This window comes from Oncorhynchus clarkii, chromosome 17 (genome assembly GCF_045791955.1).
Source record: "Oncorhynchus clarkii lewisi isolate Uvic-CL-2024 chromosome 17, UVic_Ocla_1.0, whole genome shotgun sequence".
Lineage (NCBI taxonomy): Eukaryota > Metazoa > Chordata > Actinopteri > Salmoniformes > Salmonidae > Oncorhynchus > Oncorhynchus clarkii.
Window position 1 is genome coordinate 64,319,799 of NC_092163.1, and position 20,610 is coordinate 64,340,408.

General features: G+C 41.5%; 2 protein-coding genes across 2 annotated transcripts; one reads left to right on the forward strand and one right to left on the reverse strand.

Annotated features, from left to right (window-relative positions):
- Nucleotides 1-2,279: 2,279 nt before the first annotated feature.
- On the reverse strand, nucleotides 2,280-4,707 carry LOC139371254 (v-maf avian musculoaponeurotic fibrosarcoma oncogene homolog Bb). Its single transcript, XM_071111511.1, has one exon. The coding sequence runs from the start codon at nucleotides 4,434-4,436 to the stop codon at nucleotides 3,450-3,452; it is 987 nt and encodes a 328-aa protein (XP_070967612.1). The 5' UTR covers nucleotides 4,437-4,707; the 3' UTR covers nucleotides 2,280-3,449.
- A 1,330-nt stretch (nucleotides 4,708-6,037) lies between these two features.
- LOC139369481 (DEP domain-containing mTOR-interacting protein) lies at nucleotides 6,038-20,476 on the forward strand. The gene is given in 8 exon segments (XM_071108735.1): nucleotides 6,038-6,123; nucleotides 7,158-7,312; nucleotides 7,315-7,335; nucleotides 7,595-7,712; nucleotides 7,978-7,989; nucleotides 7,991-8,156; nucleotides 20,080-20,184; nucleotides 20,462-20,476. Coding segments are annotated over 8 exon segments (678 nt in total).
- The last annotated feature ends 134 nt before the right edge of the window (nucleotides 20,477-20,610 follow it).

The window sequence follows — 20,610 nt, forward strand, 5'->3', positions numbered from 1 at the left end:
GGGGATAGCCCCCTTTTTTTCAATTTTTGCCTAAAATGACATACCGAATCGAACTGCCTGTAGCTCAGGCCCTGAAGCAAGGATATGGATATTTGTGGTACCATTTGAAAGGAAACACGTTGAAGTTTGTGGAAATGTGAATTGAATATAGGAGAATATAACACAATAGATCTGGTAGAAGAAAAAAAAAGTAAAATTCTACCACCATCTTTGAAATTCAAGAGAAAGTTCCCAGTTCTAGCCTTCACTCTGGTTGTAATTCCGATGGTGTCCACAAGATGGCAGCAGTGTATGTGCAAAGTTTCAGGCGGATAACTTGAAGTATGAGCAAACTACATGACATTTAGTGTGAAGTCACCCAGGTACATTTGGGCAAATCGTGACGGAGACATTTGCATTCATATTTGCAAGAATATCGGCAAATCTGTATACTTGGACTTTGATTTAGCTTTTACAGTATTAGTAAGTTCAATATTATAAGTTCAACATTTGAAAAACAACCAGTTTTCATAACTTTATTACTCTTTATTTTTGTCCAAAAGGAAAAGGCATGCTGTCGCACAAGGTTAGTAGCTAAATTTTACGACAGATACAGGGTTTCCAGATACTCCCGTAAAGCCCAGCTCATTGGTTATCTAACTAGCTTTGTTTGATCCCGATTGCCGCTTATTTCACAAAGTTAGAGATGTTCAAGTGAAGAACGCCCGCGTCATCGGCGTGCTATGACCAAATTTGGTGTCATATAGGATATACTACACCCCTAATGATATAGTGAAGTCTGGTTACGTTTTAGGATCTCTGAGGAAATATGTACGAACTTGATTTGACTGGTTGAAACCATGTTTAGGGTTAGATTTTCACAGATTATCTTCTTTGCAAATTAAACGAGTGGAAATATAAAATCAATCGTGCATGCTATATGGACCTTTTAATGATATAAAAAAGGATTTTATCTAACAAAACAACGCATCAAGTTATCTCTGGGACCCTTTGGATGATAAATCAGAGCAAGATTTCAGAATGGAAGTACACATTTCACCTTCAGAGGTGAATTTATCAAACCTATCGCGGTGAAAAAAAGTGTTTTGTTGTTAGGAGCTCTCCTCAAACAATAGCATGGCATTTTTTCACAGTAATAGCTGCTGTAAATTGGACAGTGCAGTTATATTAACAAGAATATAATCTTTCAGTCGATATAAGACACTTATATGTACTGACATTTGTTGTTTTTCTAAAATCTGCATTTGTGACACAAGGCGCTGCATGATTTACAACTGTCTAAAAGGGTGTGAACGATCCTGAATGGGTATACACAAAGAGGAGCTCTTCTCTAGATACCAAAATATTCAAAGGCCATTTTCTGAAAAGTAAGTTTTCAAGTTGATCAACTTTCATAGCAGAATTACTTTCACATTGTTCCTCAAATGCAGTGTATGATATACCCATTTGTAGCTCTGTAAAAAACACAATTTCAAATGTTGCTACATAAGACCGAATCCAGGTGGAGTCACATATGACCATTCAAACAAGCTTGCACTTTGCTGCTAGCTGGAGCATGGTTTTCCATAATATCAGGTGCATCTATAGCTACCGAGAGCGGAGTGATTTTCAGAATTAGGAACTAGTGTTAGGCGGATGAGCAAAATCACATTTTTTTTAGATGTGTTCCACGTCCTACAAGACAGATTGGTTGAGGGATGAGCGTTGCGATCTGATGTAAGACAATGAGTTCCTACATGATAGAGTGCTTGCTTTGTTATGCAACTGGTGTTGTGTCCTTTCCGTCATCCTGTGAACCCCATTCATTGCTGCTCGCAGTTATATTTACTTTTTATATTCCAATTACTTGTCTATCAAATCAGTTGACTGTGTGCAAAATGCAATAACTGTGTGTAAAAATATAATTAAATACAACTACATGTTTTCACTATAAATGCCAAAAAACGTTATTCCTGTCATGACAGTACCAATAACCTGGAATGTTATATTGTGCATTGGGGACTTTCACTGCTCTGTCTTCCACACAAGTGAATGAGTAAAATGGTGTAGGATTATGTGTATTATGCAGCACAGGCATTTGTGTGATATATTGTATGCAGTGCACAGAACAGACTTTTAAAAAAGGATTCAAGGTTTGCACTTGTTTTTCCATGATGAAAGTAATAATAGAAGGTATAGTAAGGTGAAAGAAAGAGTGTAAATGAAGAGACATTTGTTTTAATCAATCAATCACTCAACTGTATTTGTTTTTAAAAAATTCTAAAACACATTGGTCACAGCTTTGAATTTTGCGTTTTATTGAGCTCCTTCTTGTTGTAATGACTCTTTCTTTTTCAGCAATCAAATATTTCTACATCAATTAGCTTAATTAGATGTAAGCAAGATGTTCCTTTACCATTATGTCTGCCAGTCGCACTTCACTTCTTCTTTATAGACATGAGAAAAACTACTCTCATACTGCTAACAATATGGCCACATGAAGCAAACCTTTATCTCTGTAATAACAAAATATTCTGGAAAAATAAATATGATTTTTATTTTAAAGCCACTGGCTCCCATGCTCAATAAATGTAATCAATAAATTAATCAGACCAGCTCCAAATGAATACATAGCTAAGTGAGCCAGCACAATGTCTATAAGTGGATCCAATGATTACTCAACAGATTAAACACAAAGTTGCAGAATAAAAGTATTAATGGCTTTATTGATCTTTACAAGTCTAAAGCAGGTGACAATAGATTTCAACACAACTGGACAGGTAACAATGATGGTCATTTGCAGGCATTAATGCATGAATAATACTTTCAAAAAATCTCGCTCTTTTTCTTGTACAGTTAACATAAATGTATGTGAAAGAAAACAACAAAACCATTAGCCACATCTGGCCAGCAGAACCAGCTCCTCAAAATGTAATATAACATAAAAGGATATCTAGAACAAGTAGATACATCATCATCACCCATGTACTCATTATATTTGTTATAATAGATAGCCTACAGCAGGCAGAATTAACACATGAATACCACTCAAGTGAAGATTTTAACACAAAAAATAAAAATAATTTCAAATTGTGTTGATGGATGATTCCATTTAAGACTAAATTGAGAGTAGGCCTAGTACATGAAGCCAAAAGTAATGCAATTTCATAAACCAGACTGGTTTTTCAATTCAACAAAAGTAAGAGGAACTATTTAAAGTATTTTCACGAAGACTTGTGTGACAATGTACAACAGATTTTAGACCTACTAAATAGACAGTTCCATACATGTCCAGCATGCATGATTGATTATAGATTCATATTACAAATCTTATTATCTTTATTTGAAAATGTGAATTAAATGGTAGGTTTGCATCAAGAACTGGTAAGAAATCATTAATATTGTTGAAACAAATAAGTTTATCAATAAAATCAGTAAAATAACTTTGGTAGCTGATACAAAGAATAAACTCACATAAAATACTCAGGCGAGGAAGGGTTGTCACTGGTAGACCCAGTTTCATGGTAACCATTCGAACCAGTCAATTTCTCGCATTTGAGTTTATATGCGTCCCTCTCGCGTGCCAGTCGGTTGAGCTCGTGCTTCAGCTGCTCCACCTGTGTGACAAGGCTGGTCTTCTCGTGCTCAAGAACGTGTTTCTGCTGAACGCGTTTGTAGCGGCACGATTGTGCGTAACCACGGTTTTTCAGGGTTCGGCGCTTCTGCTTCAGACGCATCATGTCGTCCTTGGTCAGACCCCTCAAGTGTCGATTGAGCTCCCTCACTGACATGGAGACCAGCTGGTCGTCCGAGAAGGCGCTCTCCACGTTGAGTCGTCTGTCGTGGCGATTCTGCTGATGGAGGTGGTGCGCACTAAGCTGGGAGTCGGGTGAGTGCGGAGCCGAGCTGTCGAGGTCCTGCTTGTGGTGATATTGATTTTGGCAGTGCATATCTTGCATATCAGGGTGACCCGAGAGACCGTCGGGTTGACGGATAAGTCCAGGGTACTGCTGGACATGGCCGCTGAGGTTATGTGCCGCCCCGTACCCTTCGAATTCTGCTTGGAGAGCATGTTGATGACCGTTTGGAGTGGGTTGGTGCCCGTGGACTGTGGTACCGATAAGGGCCTCCACTGCGTCCTCAGGTGTCAGGCCAAAAGTGTGGGGATACATTTGCTGAGAATAACCTCCACTGCTGGGCGTCCAGTAAAGATCATCAGGGTTCCTTTGCTCACCCGGATTGAAACTCGGTGACGATGGCACCGAACTACAAGGGGTGCTGACCGGTGTAGAGGAGACTGAGTCCGGTCTCTGGAGCTCGCTGCACGGTCCAATGAACGAGTGATCAATCCCCTGCATTGTCTCCTTCTTCACTTCGAACTTCATCAAGTCGAACTCACTGACATAACCCAAAGGGGTTTTCGGCAGACCCAGATTTGTATGCGATTCGGCGGTCATTCTTTCCAGGATCTATTTGTCTTGGCCACTTCCAAGGGGCACAAAACTCTATTCTTTCATGCAGTCTTTTGCAACAATTGCACTATTGATGAGACGCTTCATACAATTAGTAAGTCCGTCAAATTAAATCTACAGTGAAAACAAGCGTGCGTAAAAATGGAAAGAAAACCGTCCTCTTAATCGGATAGAAGAAAGGTGCTCTGAGTCCACGGCGGGGCCAAAAGCTCTGCATATGTGTAGCTGTACTGGTTTATGCTTGCGAGCGCACTTTCTTCATAAAGAACGGTTGCATGATGTCACACGGTATAGACTACACCTCCCTGCTCTTCTCCAATAAAAAGACGACGAGAAGGGTAATTTGCATAATAGCTGATGTGTGCGTTTTGACAATCCAACAAAGGTTGAATGTAGAATGATGCCCAACATTTCTTTTACATAGACCTGCAAAGACATATTGTAGACTAGACATTTTACAGGCTACTGTCTACTTTATTTCATTTGTGCATATGTTTCTCTTTCTCTCACACACTACCTCACCACTTGATATATTAAAATAGTGTATTGTGAAAGACCACAAGGGAACTGATGCTGGAATGCAAAGCATCTGAGGACTAAATATGTAGTCTGTAGGCTATATGTCCAGGGATATATTATAGTCAATAGGGCTAGTTGTTTAAAATGTAGACGCACTAAATTACCATCTGACTTTCCATATAAATAACATAAAACTATCACAGTTTTAAAGGCACAATTGTATTTGGACAGTGGTCTTTATATTTAAGTGGAAGTCCATCATGCAAAAACATAATTCAAGAATCCTAATAGAGCTGTTGTGCGTTTGCAATAATCCACCACCGCCCATAATAAACAAATAGCCTATACTCTCTCTAGTCCATGACTAGCCCACTGAAAATAAATTTTTATATTCCACTTGTATGTGCTATTATTTGATTTCTGGTTATATTATATGGACAAGCATAAAGGGTGGACCATAGAGTTAGAAATAGGCTAATTATAAATAATTGTATTTCTATGGGGTTTCTCCTGAGAGTTCTGGTAGCCAAATTGTATATTTATAGATCTATGCTGACCCCTTGTGGTGATATGAGGAAAACGTCATTATTGACCCTCAGGGTATACTGAGCAGTGAATGAAAGCTAGCGTTTTGTCATTGTCTGATATTTACCCTGTCATTTTTTCCTTAATTCTTTTTTTTATATTGGCTTTTTATCATGTCAGAGTGTACAGAGCATGCACAGTAAGTAAGTATGATGATGGTGGCTTGTGGTTCTCAATACCCCCCTCCACCCAGTCTGGCCCCTTGGTTATAGGCCTAGCTTTCTCTCCCTCTTAATTTTTTTTGTCCATGGCAGAACAGATTCTGATGAGAATACCTCATCAGAAACCAAGTGTCCTCCTGATTGATGTGAGTGTTGCAGTTATTCTAAACACCATCAGGATTTCTCTCCCTCTCTCTCTGGGTTTATGCACAACATCTATCCCACATAGTCAGAGGCTGCTGCTGGGCACTGGTTATTTGGTAAACATACTGGCTTCTAATGAAATTAATAGTTTTTTTAGACCAGTGTCAGTAAAGGAACATGGAGAAAATGGAAAGCAGCAGAAACATAAAAGCAATGACCAGACTGCACAAGGCTGAAATTATGATTGCTGTAGAACAACTGAGGTATGGAAGAGAGAGAAAGAGAAGCTTGATTTTCTTTACAGTTATGCTACCTGTAGAAACATACTGTGTTGAAATCCAACAAGTTCATTTCAGAAAGTTCACATATTTTCTTCAGCTGAACTTCCCATAAAGATCTAACAATAATAGATACAAGATAGAGTGGGGCAAAAAAGTATTTAGTCAGCCACCAATTGTGCAAGTTCTCCCACTTAAAAAGATGAGAGAGGCCTGTATAATTTTCATCATAGGTACACTTCAACTATGACAGACAAAATTAGATTTTTTTTCTCCAGAAAATCACATTGTAGGATTTTTAATGAATTTATTTGCAAATTATGGTGGAAAATAAGTATTTGGTCACCTACAAACAAGCAAGATTTCTGGCTCTCACAGACCTGCAACTTCTTCTTTAAGAGGCTCCTCTGTCCTCCACTCGTTACCTGTATTAATGGCACCTGTTTGAACTTGTTATCAGTATAAAAGACACCTATCCACAACCTCAAACAGTCACACTCCAAACTCCACTATGGCCAAGACCAAAGAGCTGTCAAAGGACACCAGAAACAAAATTGTAGACCTGCACCAGGCTGGGAAGACTGAATCTGCAATAGGTAAGCAGCTTGGTTTGAAGAAATCAACTGTGGGAGCAATTATTAGGAAATGGAAGACATACAAGACCACTGATAATCTCCCTCGATCTGGGGCTCCACGCAAGATCCACGCAAGATCTGACCAAATACTTATTTTCCACCATAATTTGCAAATCAATTCATTAAAAATCCTACAATGTGATTTTCTGGATTTTTTTTTCTAATTTTGTCTGTCATAGTATGATGAAAATTACAGGCCTCTCTCATCTTTTTAAGTGGGAGAACCTGCACAATTGGTGGCTGACTAAATACTTTTTTTGCCCCACTGTATCATGCAGAAATGTCATAACTGAAATTGATTAAAAACATGTTTCAATATTTTTTCTTAATGTGCCCTTGCCTACTTATAATAGTTATAGCTGATTAATTGTACATTGTATCAACATTGAGGCTGCATGATGGCAAACTGATCAAGGACCGACTGTACCATCTGCGCACTTACCCCAACTACTTTTGGGCCCAAGAGCTTACAGACTGGCTGAACAGCCACAAGGAAGCCCTCGATCGGGCAACGGTGGTCTGCCTCTTGCAACACCTTATGGACATGACATTGTGCACCATGGTACTGTAGGGCACCACAGTAACATCTCTAAGGGGATATAAAATGCATAGTAATAGCTTTTCCAAGAGCCTATAGCCCTGACACAGGACCAAGTGTATATTCAACTCCTGTTATACAGTTCCTCCTACATCAGGGATACCAAGAGCCAAGGAGCTTTGCCAATATACTAACATTGATACAGGAGATCCAAAATGCTGAACTATAAAGTAGGGCAATGTGAAAACATTTTCAGGAAATGTTTCCTCTCTGATCTCTTTAGTTTGTGACAAGTACCCTATGTTCAAGGATGCAAAATTGCTGTACCGTTTCCGTAAGGATGATGGCATATTTTTGAACACTGTCAAGGTAATCATCCAAGGACAATGATTGTATAAGCAGTAAGAACTACGTTGTTTACCCTGGGGGTCTCTGCCTTGTAGTAAATGGTGCCCTTGAAGAAGTCATGCCTAGCTTGGGAAGAAGGGTAGGCACATCATCTGAATTACAGAATGTTCTCAGTATGTGCTGGTTTTGGTGATTATGGACTGAAACATTCAACTCTACCAATTGTGTACACAAGTTTGTGTGTAACTGTTCCATTCATTCTATCTCTCGAGTGCAAAATGGATGTGACATGTTTTGTGTGTGTGTTGTGCTTTGCAGTGTAATAACTGGCAGACTCCATTCTGCATCTAAGGGAGGCGCAGGGTGTTGCATACCAGCGCTCCTTCCCTGGCTGCCAGTTGATCGACTAGTTGCTATAGAATGGAAAGACAGAGAGCAGGCGCCAGGGTTTGGAGCTCTGCCGTGCCTTGCTGGAGCATGGCACCATTCATCCCGTTGTGAGATGTTACCTTTTGACCTTTGGCCCATTACACTGCATCTCAGTACTAGAGGTGTCACTACAGACACCCTGGTTCGAATCCAGGCTGTATCACAACCAGCCGTGATTGAGAGTCCCATAGGGCGGCGCACAATTGGCCCAGTGTCATCCGGGTTTGGCCTGTGTAGGCCGTCATTGTAAAATAAGAATTTGTTCTTAACTGACTTGCCTACTAAAATAAATGTTAAATAAATGAAATTAAAATTGGAGGTAATACGGGTTCCTCAGCCTCACAGTTGCTAGCCTACTTAAATGACTTCTATCATAACCAATTACTATGATTGTTACGATCGTTTAAAGATGGATTGGACCAAGGTGCAGCGTAGTAGGCGTACATTTTGAATTTATTAAATGAACACCAAAAAAACAAGAAAGATAACCGACACGTAAGGTTTTGTAGTGCTAACACAGCAACTATACAAAAACAAGATCTCACAATCTAAGGTGAGAAAAAGGGCTGCCTAAGTATGATCCCCAATCAGAGACAATGATAAACAGCTGCCTCTGATTGGGAACCATACTAGGCCAACAAAGAAATAGAAACATAGATTTGCCCACCCAAGTCACACCCTGACCAAACCAAATAGAGAATAAACAAGGCTCTCTAAGGTCAGGGCATGACAATGATGCTTTTTGTGGCCCTCTCATATATTGTATATAGTACCAGTCAAACTTCTTTATTTTTTATATTTTCTACATTGTAGAATAACTATGAAATAATGCATGTGAAATCATGTAGCAACCAAAAAAAGTGCTTAAAAACAAAATCAAAATATTTTTTCTATTTTAGATTCTTCAAATTAGCCACCCTATGCCTTGATGACAGCTTTGCACACGCTTGACATTCTCTCAACCAGCTTCACCTGGAATTATTTTCCAACAGTCTTGAAGGAATTCCCACATGTGCTGAGCACTTGTTGGCTGCTTTTCCTTCACTCTGCGGCCCAACTCATCCCAAACCATTTCAATTTGGTTGAGGTCAGGGGATTGTGGAGGCCAGGTCATCTGATGCAGACTCCATTACTCTCCTTCTTGGTCAAATAGCCCTTATACAGCCTGGAGGTGTGTTGGGTCATTGTCCTGTTGAAAAACAAATAATAGTCCCACTAACCGCAAACAGATGGGATGGCGTATCGCTGCAGAATGTTGTGGTAGCCATGCTAGTTAAGTGTGCCTTGAATTGTAAGTAGATAACCTACAGTGTCACCAGCAAAGCACCCCCACACCATCACACCTCCTCCATGCGTCACGATGGGAACCACACATGCGGAGATCTTCCATTAACCTACTCTGCGTCTCACAAAGACACGGCGACTGGAACCCAAAATCTCAAATTTGGACTCATCAGACCAAAGGATAGATTTCCACCAGGCAAATGTCCAATGCTCGTGTTTTTTTGGCCCAAGCAAGCCTCTTCTTATTATTGGTGTCCTTTAGTAGTAGTTTCTTTGCAGTAATTCGACCATGAACGCCTGATTCACACAATCTCCTCTGAACAGTTGATGTTGAGATGTGTCTGTTACTTGAACTCTTTGAAGCATTTATTTGGGCTGCAATTTCTGAGGCTGGTAACTCTAATGAACTTATCCTCTTGCTTCAGAGGTAACTCTGGGTTTTCCTTTCCTGTGGCAGTCCTCATGAAAGAAAGTTTCATTATAGCGCTTGATGGTTTTTACGACTGTACTTGAAGAAGCTTTCAAATTTCTTAAGATTTTCCGTATTGACTGACCTTCATGTCGTAAGGTAATGATGGACTGTCGTTTCTCTTTGATTATTTGAGCTGTTCTTGACATAATATGGACTACGAAATAGGACTATCTTCTGTATGCCACCCTTACTTTGTCACAACACAACTAATTGGCTAAAAAGCATTAAGGAAATAAATTCCACAAATGACCTTTTAAGAAGGCACGACTAACTCATGAAGCTGGTTGAGAGAATTCCAAGAGTGTGCAAAGCTGTCATCAAGGCAAAGGGTGGCTACTTAGAATAATCTAAAATCTAAAACCCTTGAATGAGTACTGTCTCTCTCTCTCTATATATATATATATAGACAGTACTCATTCAAGGGTTTTAGATTTTAGATTATTCTAAGTAGCCACCCTTTGCCTTGATGACAGCTTTGCACACTCTTGGAATTCTCTCAACCAGCTTGTATGTCAATTAACAGGTATACCTTCTTAAAAGGTTAATTTGTGAAATTTCTTTCCTTCTTATTTTGTTTGAGCCAAATCAGTTGTGTTGTGACAAGGTGGGGTTGATATACAGAAGATAGCCCCATTTGGTAAAACACCAAGTCCATATTATGGCAAGAACAGCAAAAATAAGCAAAGAGAAACGACAGTCCATCATCACTTAAAGACATGAAGGTCAATCCGGAAAATGTTAAGAACTTTGAATGTTTCTTCAAGTGTAGTCGCAAAAACCATCAAGCACTATGATGAAACTGGTTCTCATGAGGACTGTGTTGGTCAATGTCTTCAACAAATGATCAGGTCTATATTGCTTTCATACATACAGTGCCTTGCGAAAGTATTCGGCCCCCTTGAACTTTGTGACCTTTTGCCACATTTCAGGCTTCAAACATAAAGATATAAAACTGTATTTTTTTGTGAAGAATCAACAACAAGTGGGACACAATCATGAAGTGGAACGACATTTATTGGATATTTCAAACTTTTTTAACAAATCAAAAACTGGAAAATTGGCCGTGCAAAATTATTCAGCCCCTTTACTTTCAGTGCAGCAAACTCTCTCCAGAAGTTCAGTGAGGATCTCTGAATGATCCAATGTTGACATAAATGACTAATGATGATAAATACAATCCACCTGTGTGTAATCAAGTCTCCGTATAAATGCACCTGCACTGTGATAGTCTCAGAGGTCCGTTAAAAGCGCAGAGAGCATCATGAAGAACAAGGAACACACCAGGCAGGTCCGAGATACTGTTGTGAAGAAGTTTAAAGCCGGATTTGGATACAAAACGATTTCCCAAGCTTTAAACATCCCAAGGAGCACTGTGCAAGCGATAATATTGAAATGGAAGGAGTATCAGACCACTGCAAATCTACCAAGACCTGGCCGTCCCTCTAAACTTTCAGCTCATACAAGGAGAAGACTGATCAGAGATGCAGCCAAGAGGCCCATGATCACTCTGGATGAACTGCAGAGATCTACAGCTGAGGTGGGAGACTCTGTCCATAGGACAACAATCAGTCGTTATTGCACAAATCTGGCCTTTATGGAAGAGTGGCAAGAAGAAAGCCATTTCTTAAAGATATCCATAAAAAGTGTTGTTTAAAGTTTGCCACAAGCCACCTGGGAGACACACCAAACATGTGGAAGAAGGTGCCTTGGTCAGATGAAACCAAAATTGAACTTTTTGGCAACAATGCAAAACGTTATGTTTGGCGTAAAAGCAACACAGCTCATCACCCTGAACACACCATCCCCACTGTCAAACATGGTGGTGGCAGCATCATGGTGTGGGCCTGCTTTTCTTCAGCAGGGACAGGGAAGATGGTTAAAATTGATGGGAAGATGGATGGAGCCAAATACAGGACCATTCTGGAAGAAAACCTGATGGAGTCTGCAAAAGACCTGAGACTGGGACGGAGATTTGTCTTCCAACAAGACAATGATCCAAAACATAAAGCAAAATCTACAATGGAATGGTTCGAAAATAAACATATCCAGGTGTTAGAATGGCCAAGTCAAAGTCCAGACCTGAATCCAATCGAGAATCTGTGGAAAGAACTGAAAACTGCTGTTCACAAATGCTCTCCATCCAACCTCACTGAGCTCGAGCTGTTTTGCAAGGAGGAATGGGAAAAAATATCTCGATGTCTCTCGATGTGCAAAACTGATAGAGACATACCCCAAGCGACTTACAGCTGTAATCGCAGCAAAAGGTGGCGCTACAAAGTATTAACTTAATAAGGGGGCTGAATAATTTTGCACGCCCAATGTTTCAGTTTTTGATTTGTTAAAAAAGTTTGAAATATCCAATAAATGTCGTTCCACTTCATGATTGTGTCCCACTTGTTGTTGATTCTTCACAAAAAAATACAGTTTTATATCTTTATGTTTGAAGCCTGAAATGTGGCAAAAGGTCGCAAAGTTCAAGGGGGCCGAATACTTTCGCAAGGCACTGTATAGATGTCCACATGTTCTAGGTTGGAACCATCCAGGGTGGTGATGCTAGTCGGGCGTGCGGGTGCAGGCAGCGAACGGTTGAAAAGCATGCATTTGGTTTTACTAGCGTTTAAGAGCAGTTGGAGGCCACGGAAGGAGTGTTGTATGACATTGAAGCTCGTTTGGAGGTTAGATAGCACAGTGTCCAAGGAAGGGCCAGAAGTATACAGGATGGTGTCGTCTACGTAGAGGTGGATCAGGGAATCGCCCGCCGCAAGAGCAACGTCATTGATATATACAGAGAAAAGAGTCGGCCCGAGAATTGAACCCTGTGGCACCCCCATAGAGACTGCCAGAGGACCGGACAACATGCCCTCCGATTTGACACACTGAACTCTGTCTGCAAAGTAGTTGGAGAACCAGGCAAGGCAGTCATTAGAAAAACCGAGGCTACTGAGTCTGCCGATAAGAATATGGTGATTGACAGAGTCGAAAGCCTTGGCCAGGTCGATGAAGACGGCTGCACAGTACTGTCTTTTATCGATGGCGGTTATTATATAGTTTAGTACCTTTAGCGTGGCTGAGGTGCACCCGTGACCGGCTCAGAAACCAGATTGCACAGCGGAGAAGGTACGGTGGGATTCAAGATGGTCAGTGATCTGTTTGTTGACTTGGCTTTCAAAGAGCAGGATGGATATAGGTCTGTAACAGTTTGGGTCCAGGGTGTCTCCCCCTTTGAAGAGGGGGATGACCGCTGCAGCTTTCCAGTCCTTGGGGATCTCAGAGGATATGAAAGAGAGGTTGAACAGGCTGGTAATAGGGGTTGCGACAATGGCGGCGGATAGTTTCAGAAATAGAGGGTCCAGATTGTCAAGCCCAGCTGATTTGTACGGGTCCAGGTTTTGGGGGGAGGGGGGGGGGGGCATGGTCAGCCGTTGAGAAATGCTTGTTGAAGTTTTCGATTATCATGGATTTATCGGTGGTGACCGTGTTACCTAGCCTCAGTGCAGTGGGCAGCTGGGAGGAGGTGCTCTTGTTCTCCATGGACTTTACAGTGTCCCAGAACTTTTTGGAGTTAGAGCTACAGGATGCAAATTTCTGCTTGAAAAAGCTGGCCTTTGCTTTCCTGACTGACTGCGTGTATTGGTTCCTGACTTCCCTGAACAGTTGCATATCGCAGGGACTATTCGATGCTATCGCAGTCCGCCACAGAATGTTTTTGTGCTCTTCGAGGGCAGTCAGGTCTGGAGTGAACCAGTGGCTATATCTGTTCTTAGTTATGCATTTTTTGAACGGAGCATGCTTATCTAAGATGGTGAGGAAGTTACTTTTAAAGAATGACCAGGCATCCTCAACTGACGGGATGAGGTCAATATCCTTCCAGGATACCCGGGCCAGGTCGATTAGAAAGGCCTGCTCGCAGAAGTGTTTTAGGGAGCGTTTGACAGTGATTAGGGGTGGTCGTTTGACTGCGGACCCGTAGCGGATACAGGCAATGAGGCAGTGATCCCTGAGATCCTGATTGAAGACAGAGGAGATGTATTTGGAGGGCCAGTTGGTCAGGATAACGTCTATGAGGGTGCCCTTGTTTACAGCTTTAGGGTTGTACCTGGTGGGTTCCTTGATGATTTGTGTGAGATTGAGGGCATCTAGCTTAGATTGTAGGACTGCCGGGGTGTTAAGCATATCCCAGTTTAGGTCACCTAACAGAAGAACTCTGAAGCTAGATGGGGGGCGATCAATTCACAAACGGTGTCCAGGGCACAGTTGGGAGCTGAGGGGGGTCGGTAGCAGGCGGCAACAGTGAGAGACTTATTTCTGGAGAGATTCATTTTTAAAATTAGAAGTTCGAACTGTTTGTGTATGAGATTAAGTATGACATTACTTTGCAGGCTATCTCTGCAGTAGACTGCAACTCCTCCCCCTTTGGCAGTTCTATCTTGACGGAAAATGTTATAGTTGGGTATGGAAATCTCAGAATTTTTGGTGGCCTTTCTAAGCCAGGATTCAGACACAGCAAGGACAGGGTGCGGCTAAAGGCTATCAAAACTGGTCGCCTAGAGCGTTGGGGACAAAGAATTAAAGGAGCAGATTTCTGGTCATGGTAGAATATATTCAGGGCATAATGCGCAAACAGGGGTATGGTGGGGTGCGGGTACAGCGGAGGTAAGCCCAGCAACTGGGTGATGATAAGAGAGGTTGTATCTCTGGACATGCTGGTTGTAATGGGTGAGGTCACCGCATGTGTGGTGGGAGGTGGGAGGTGGGACAAAGGAGGTATCAGAGGTATGAAGAGAGGAACTGGGGCGTCCATTGTAAACTAAAACAATGATAACTAACCTGAACAACAGTATACAAGGCATATTGACATTGGAGAGAGACATACAGCGAGGCATAAAGTAATCACAGGTGTTGATTGGGAGAGCTAGCTAAAACAACAGGTGAGACAACAACAGCTAATCAGCTAACACAACAACAGCAGGTAAAATGGCGATGACTAGGCAGAGAGGGTCGGATTAACTACACACAGAGCCTGAGTTCGCGGCTGGGGCCGACAGATAAAACATAAATAAACAGAACGGAGTACCGTGATTAATGGACAGTCCAGCAGGCATCAGCTATGTAGCCAAGTGATCATAGTGTCCAGGGGGCAGCAGTAGATGGAACAGGGGAGCCCCACTACGCTAGCGACACAGCGTTTAAAGTTAGTAGCCCTGGGCTTAGTAGGAGCGTCTGCTCCGACAGAGGCCGGATGAAGGCACAGCGGAGTATTTGTCGGCAGACCAGTCGTGGAGGTGCGGCAGGGGCGCCGTGTCGACAGAGAATCCAAGCCAGATGGTGAAAGAGGTATTGTGGAATTTAGTTTGCTAGCCGGGAGATGTGCCTGGCTCACGGCTAACTAATGCTAGCTTCGTGGCAGTGGCGTTAGCCACTATATCCAATCGGTAGCAGCGGTGATCCGGTGCCAAGGTCCAGAGTTTACAGCAGGGATCCGGTGGAGTTTTGGGCTCTAGCCGTGTATGAGTGGGGTTCGGGTGAACAGCTGAGTAGGCCGGGAGGTGGGCCTCAGGGAATAGCTTCGGTACTGGCTGCCACGGTGAGTGGAAGCTAGCTGTGAGCTAGCTAGCTGCAGGCTGTGAGCTAGCTGCAAGCTAGCTGTGAAGATCAGAAGTAGTGGTCCAGGGATTACGGCAGGAATCCGGCGTTGTTGTGGAGAGACAGTCCGATATTGGTAGACAAGCGATATTAGTAGACAGGCGAGTATTATCCAGGCTAAAAACAGGGCTGGCATCTGTGCAGAAGGTAAAAGCCGCTAGCAGTGGCTAACAATGACTAAATAGCTTGTAGGTAATTAGCTGGTTAGCTTCTGGAGATTCTTGACGGTGTTCTAAAATTGAAAATAATAGCGATTCCGTATCACATTGGGTGAGGCAGGTTACCGGAAGGTATAATCGAATCAAAAATCGAAAAGAGATTGAAAATAAATTGAAATATATATACAAAAAATATGAAAAAATACAAAAGTACACGAGAGGACAAAACAAACACGTCTTCACTGCTACGCCATACAATTGTAGGCAGAAGTTGGTACAGAGTACAGTATAACAATATATGATAGTTCTCCCCAAGTTCTGCAAAATGTCTAAGACATCCTGTAACTCATATAGCCTCTCCCAGTCCTCCTTGCGTGAGTTTCCCTGGCAACAATATTTTAATAAATCTAACCTCCCCTGACAGCAGTAACCATCTTATCAGCAATAAAAAGCTCAGAATTGGGTTTGACCGAAACTTGACCATTCAAGTATAGAGTCATAACAATGTGAAAGAGTGTAAGCATCTTCTGACAGCTGGCTGGTTTCATCAGGTCTGTGGCAGCCTTGTGTTCTCAGAAAACCAGATTGCCACAGTGTGATCCAGACAGGAGGAGTCTGAACGTAGACGCCTTCTGATAGTGTCTGAAGGTCACAACACTAAAAAAAGGTTTTAACACACACACAAAGGTCTCCTGAAGAAGAGACCTTACAGTTTATCATAACATAACTTATTAACCCTTAAAAAGGTATAAGGCCTTGGTTTAACCCTCTTCAACTGCCACAGGAAAGGAAGACCCAGGGTTACCACTGTTGCAGAGGATAAGTTCATGAGAGTTACCAGCCTCAGAAATGTACAATTAACTTCACCTCAGATTGCAGCCCAAATAAATGATTCACAAAGTTCAAGTAACAGACACATCTCAACATCAACAGTTCAGGGGAGACTGCGTGAATCAGGCCTTCATGGTCGAATTGCTGCAAAGAAACCAATACTAAAGGACACCAATAAGAAGAAGAGACTTGTTAGGGCCAAGAAACACGAGCAATGGACATTAGACCAGTGGAAATATGTCCTTTGGTCTGATGAGTCCAAATGTGAGATTTTTGGTTCTAACCGTCTTGTCTTTGTGAGACGCAGAGTAGGTGAACGGCTTCACTGAAGCATGGAGGAGGAGGTGTGATGGTTTGGGGATGCTTTGCTGATGACACTGTTTGAGATTTATTTAGAATTCAAGGCACACTTAACCAGCATTGCTACCACAGCATTCTGCAGCGATACGCCATCCCATCTGGTTTGCTCTTAGTGGGACTATCATTTGTTTTTCAACAGGACAATGACCCAACACATCTCCAGACTGTGTAAGGACTATTTGACTAAGAAGGAGAGTGATGGAGTGCTGCATCAGATGACCTGGCCTCCGCAGTCACCCGACCACAAGCCAATTGACATGGTTTTGGATGTGTTGGACCGCAAAGTGAGGAAAAAGCTGCCAACAAGTGCTGAGCATATGTGGGAACTCCTTTAAGGCTGTTGGAAAAGCATTCCAGGTGAAGCTGGTTGAGAGAATGCCAAGAGTGTGCAAAGCTGTCATCAAGGCAAAGGGTGTCTACTTTGAAGAATCTAAAATCTATTTCGATTTGTTTAACATTTTTTTGGTTACTACATGATTCCATAAGTATAATTTCTAAGTTTTGATGTGAAGACTATTATCATACAATGTAGAAAATAGTAAAAATAAAGAAAAACCCTTGAATGAGTTGGTGCGTCCAAAATTATGACTGGTACTGTACATACTAGTGGATATTTACCCCCTGCCACACTCTCCTCTGCCCCAGTGGTGAGATGAAATCCAAAATCAGGTCAGATCGTCCCTCTGTTCTTCTTTGACATAATTTGTTATTTTCAGGCTTACTCAGGTGTATGTAGTCTACTTGAGCAGTTTGTTTCTGAACGCCATTTGGGCCAAAATATGTTTTAACTGAAAAGTATAGCAACCAGTGGCGATCCGTCGTTCGATGCAGGTGAGGCAGAGCACCACACTTTTAGGTACATTTTTGTTCTTGTTATTTTGGCATTAATACGTGTCACATATCCGTTTGCAAACAATGTAAAAAAAAATCAAATGTAATTGAGTTAACAAAGCCGCATACAAACATGGTCTCTTTTTTGCTTTCTTGAGTAAGGCTGCTCCAAAATGCTGGTGTTACAGCCTAGCTCAGTGCTTTCTGTGATGGTGGGGCTAGCCAGCAGAAAATACAGAGCGTTGCACCTGATTGGCTCAGTTTTCTGTCACTCATGGGACAGTACATCATACCCAATTCTAAGATTAGAGCTCGAAAATGTTAGCCTCTTGAATTCTGCCATAGAGTTATATTAGAAGTGCCCATCCAAGAAGGCTCAAGGTCATTGGCCACAGAAAGAATGACATCAAATCATGTTATATCTACAGTAACTTTGATTGAACTTTGATTGAGATGTTGATCATGTCAATATCTCACTTTCAATGTCTTAGCTAGCAGTCATCATTAGTTGTCATCAAGTTGACAATCTACTGGCAAATTCTTTTTAATCCTTGTCATATGATGAAAAATAATGAAGAGAAATTATAGATAAAACGTATCGGTGCTCATCGGCCATTGTACATAAAGATTACACAAGTTGGAAATCGCAAAGTCTTGTATGCTACTGCATAAATTATGTAATATGCAAGGGAGAAATGTGTACTGTAGCTAAAAAGGTAACATAATACTAAGTGCATGTTGTGTAGTAAGCTGTTAGTAGCCCATGTGCCTCACCCTAATAATTCGGTCTATTTTCACCAATGCGGTATTGTAAACACATAGTAGTTGTGGTGCTTGGCTTGCACGTGCAAATTCAGCACACACAACATTCTATAATAGATTTGTGTTATTTGACACGTCAAATTAAAAGCTTATTTAACGTGTCAAATAGTGTTATATAACGTACATCTTTTTTGACACGCAAAGATAGAAATGGCGTTCAATGTGCCTCACCCTAATAATTTGGTCTATTTTCACCTCCTGTTCTAACTTGGTGGTGACTATAGTCTATAACCTGTTTCAGAGAAATGTAATCATTGAATATTGTAAGAGTTGTCATTGTCTGGTTATATGCCCCATTTATTTATCCTACGTTTCTGACTTGTACCGTAAGAATGGCCCATGTTCTGAATTCTGTCGCTGTACATTTAAAAAATGCTGAACAAATAGTTAAATTGACTACGTCCATCGTCGCTTGCTCATTAATGTCTTAATCGAAATTACGGATTGCCTCTTATCCGCTTGTCATCCCCTTATGCCATAGTTTGTACATCTCAATTGTCAGTAGAAACCATCAGCTATGTTTTTTAAAAGGCAGTAAATGAGGCTCAATTAACTGTTTCGCTGCCAGACAAGGCTCCGCTGATAGCCAGGTATAGCAGTGGTAAGGTGTTGGGACTGCTGTTGGGACAGCTTTATGTAGGACCTAACAGTTTGTAGGCACCATTTGTTACTGTAAAATAGTTAGGTGCTGGGTTTTAGGCTGGTAGCAACCACCACAGGGTGTCCGTTCAGAACATGAGGAAGCAGTAGTTCCAGATCAAGGATTTAATGAAGATCCACACACACGCATACAACACCTCTCTCTCTCTGATACTAATTGTGGTTATTTAGCTGCATGCACAATAACATCAGAAATAAAAGCAATTTCTTCAGAGGAGGTAAAATAAGCAGGAGAGAAAAACAGCTTGATCATCAGAATGGACACTATAGACTGCCTGAGGCTCTGCCTGGTCGGGTATTACCCTGTCCCGGGACAGAAGACTGCTTATTGGTTAATAAAATTATGATGATTGGCGTGACCTCATTCCAATAGGAAAACCAAAATAAAGTTGGGGTCTTGGAAAGGAGATGAGTTGGCCGTTTGAACAGTTACCATTATAGTGCAATTGATGTATTGTTTAGTGTTGTGTTGTGTAGTGGCTTTGCTGGCATGCATCCTACTTTTTTTTTTGGCCCACCAAGATTTACATGATAAAATCGCCACTGATAACAACATTTTTGAATAATAATATTGAGCAAGAACGTCTTCATTTTCAGACCCTCTCCCAAATCTCAAATCCAAAATGCTGGAGTACAGAACCAAATTAAAAGTTGTAGCTTCACTGTCCAAATAAATATGGGGCAGCGGCGTAGCCTAGTGGTTAGAGCATTTGACTAGTAACCGAAAGGTTGCGAGATTGAATCCCTGAGCTGACAAGGTACAAATCTGTTGTTCTGAACAAGGCAGTTAACCCACTGTTCCTAGGCCATCATTGAAAATAAGTATTTGTTCTTTAACAGACTTGCCTGGTAAAATAAAATATGTAGTGTTTGACCTTCATTTTCTAGTCTTGTCTCTATTGGGGGAAATAACAGTGTTTTGCATCTCAGGTGATGGGGGATGCAGTGGGCTGGGGCTTTGTGGTCAGAGGTATGGCCCCAGTTTACGTCCAGGCAGTCGATCCTGGAAGCCCTGCTGCTGCTGCAGGGGTTAAGGTAACACAAACATAGTGCCACACACAGTAATATATTAATATGTAGGCCTATTTTTTGTGACATTCTCCTGATTATTATTGTACGCCCAAGTGAGTCAGGTGAATTGGCAAAGCATTCTTCACCTGGATTACTGCCAGGTCACCAGGCTGGTGATGACCGGACCTCGCACTATTGTGTTGGAGGTCATGGAACCAGAAGTATCTTCAAAATTCTCCAAAACCTGCCCCAGAAATCTCCTGAACTAGCTAAACTATTGTGTTCTGTGTTTTTATTTTAGATTTGTACAAATTGATCTGTAAAGCTATATATTGATCTGTAAGATCCTACTTCCAATTTATTGGGAGTCTCTTGAAAAAATAAATATCCGAGTGCATGGCTTTGTTGTTGAGCATCCATGCTGTAGATTGTTTAGTTAAATAGTATTAG

Coding starts and splice junctions, on each gene's coding strand:
- LOC139371254 (XM_071111511.1), bottom strand. CDS start 4,436: ATGACCGCCGAATCGCATACAAATCTGGGTCTGCCGAAAACCCCTTTG.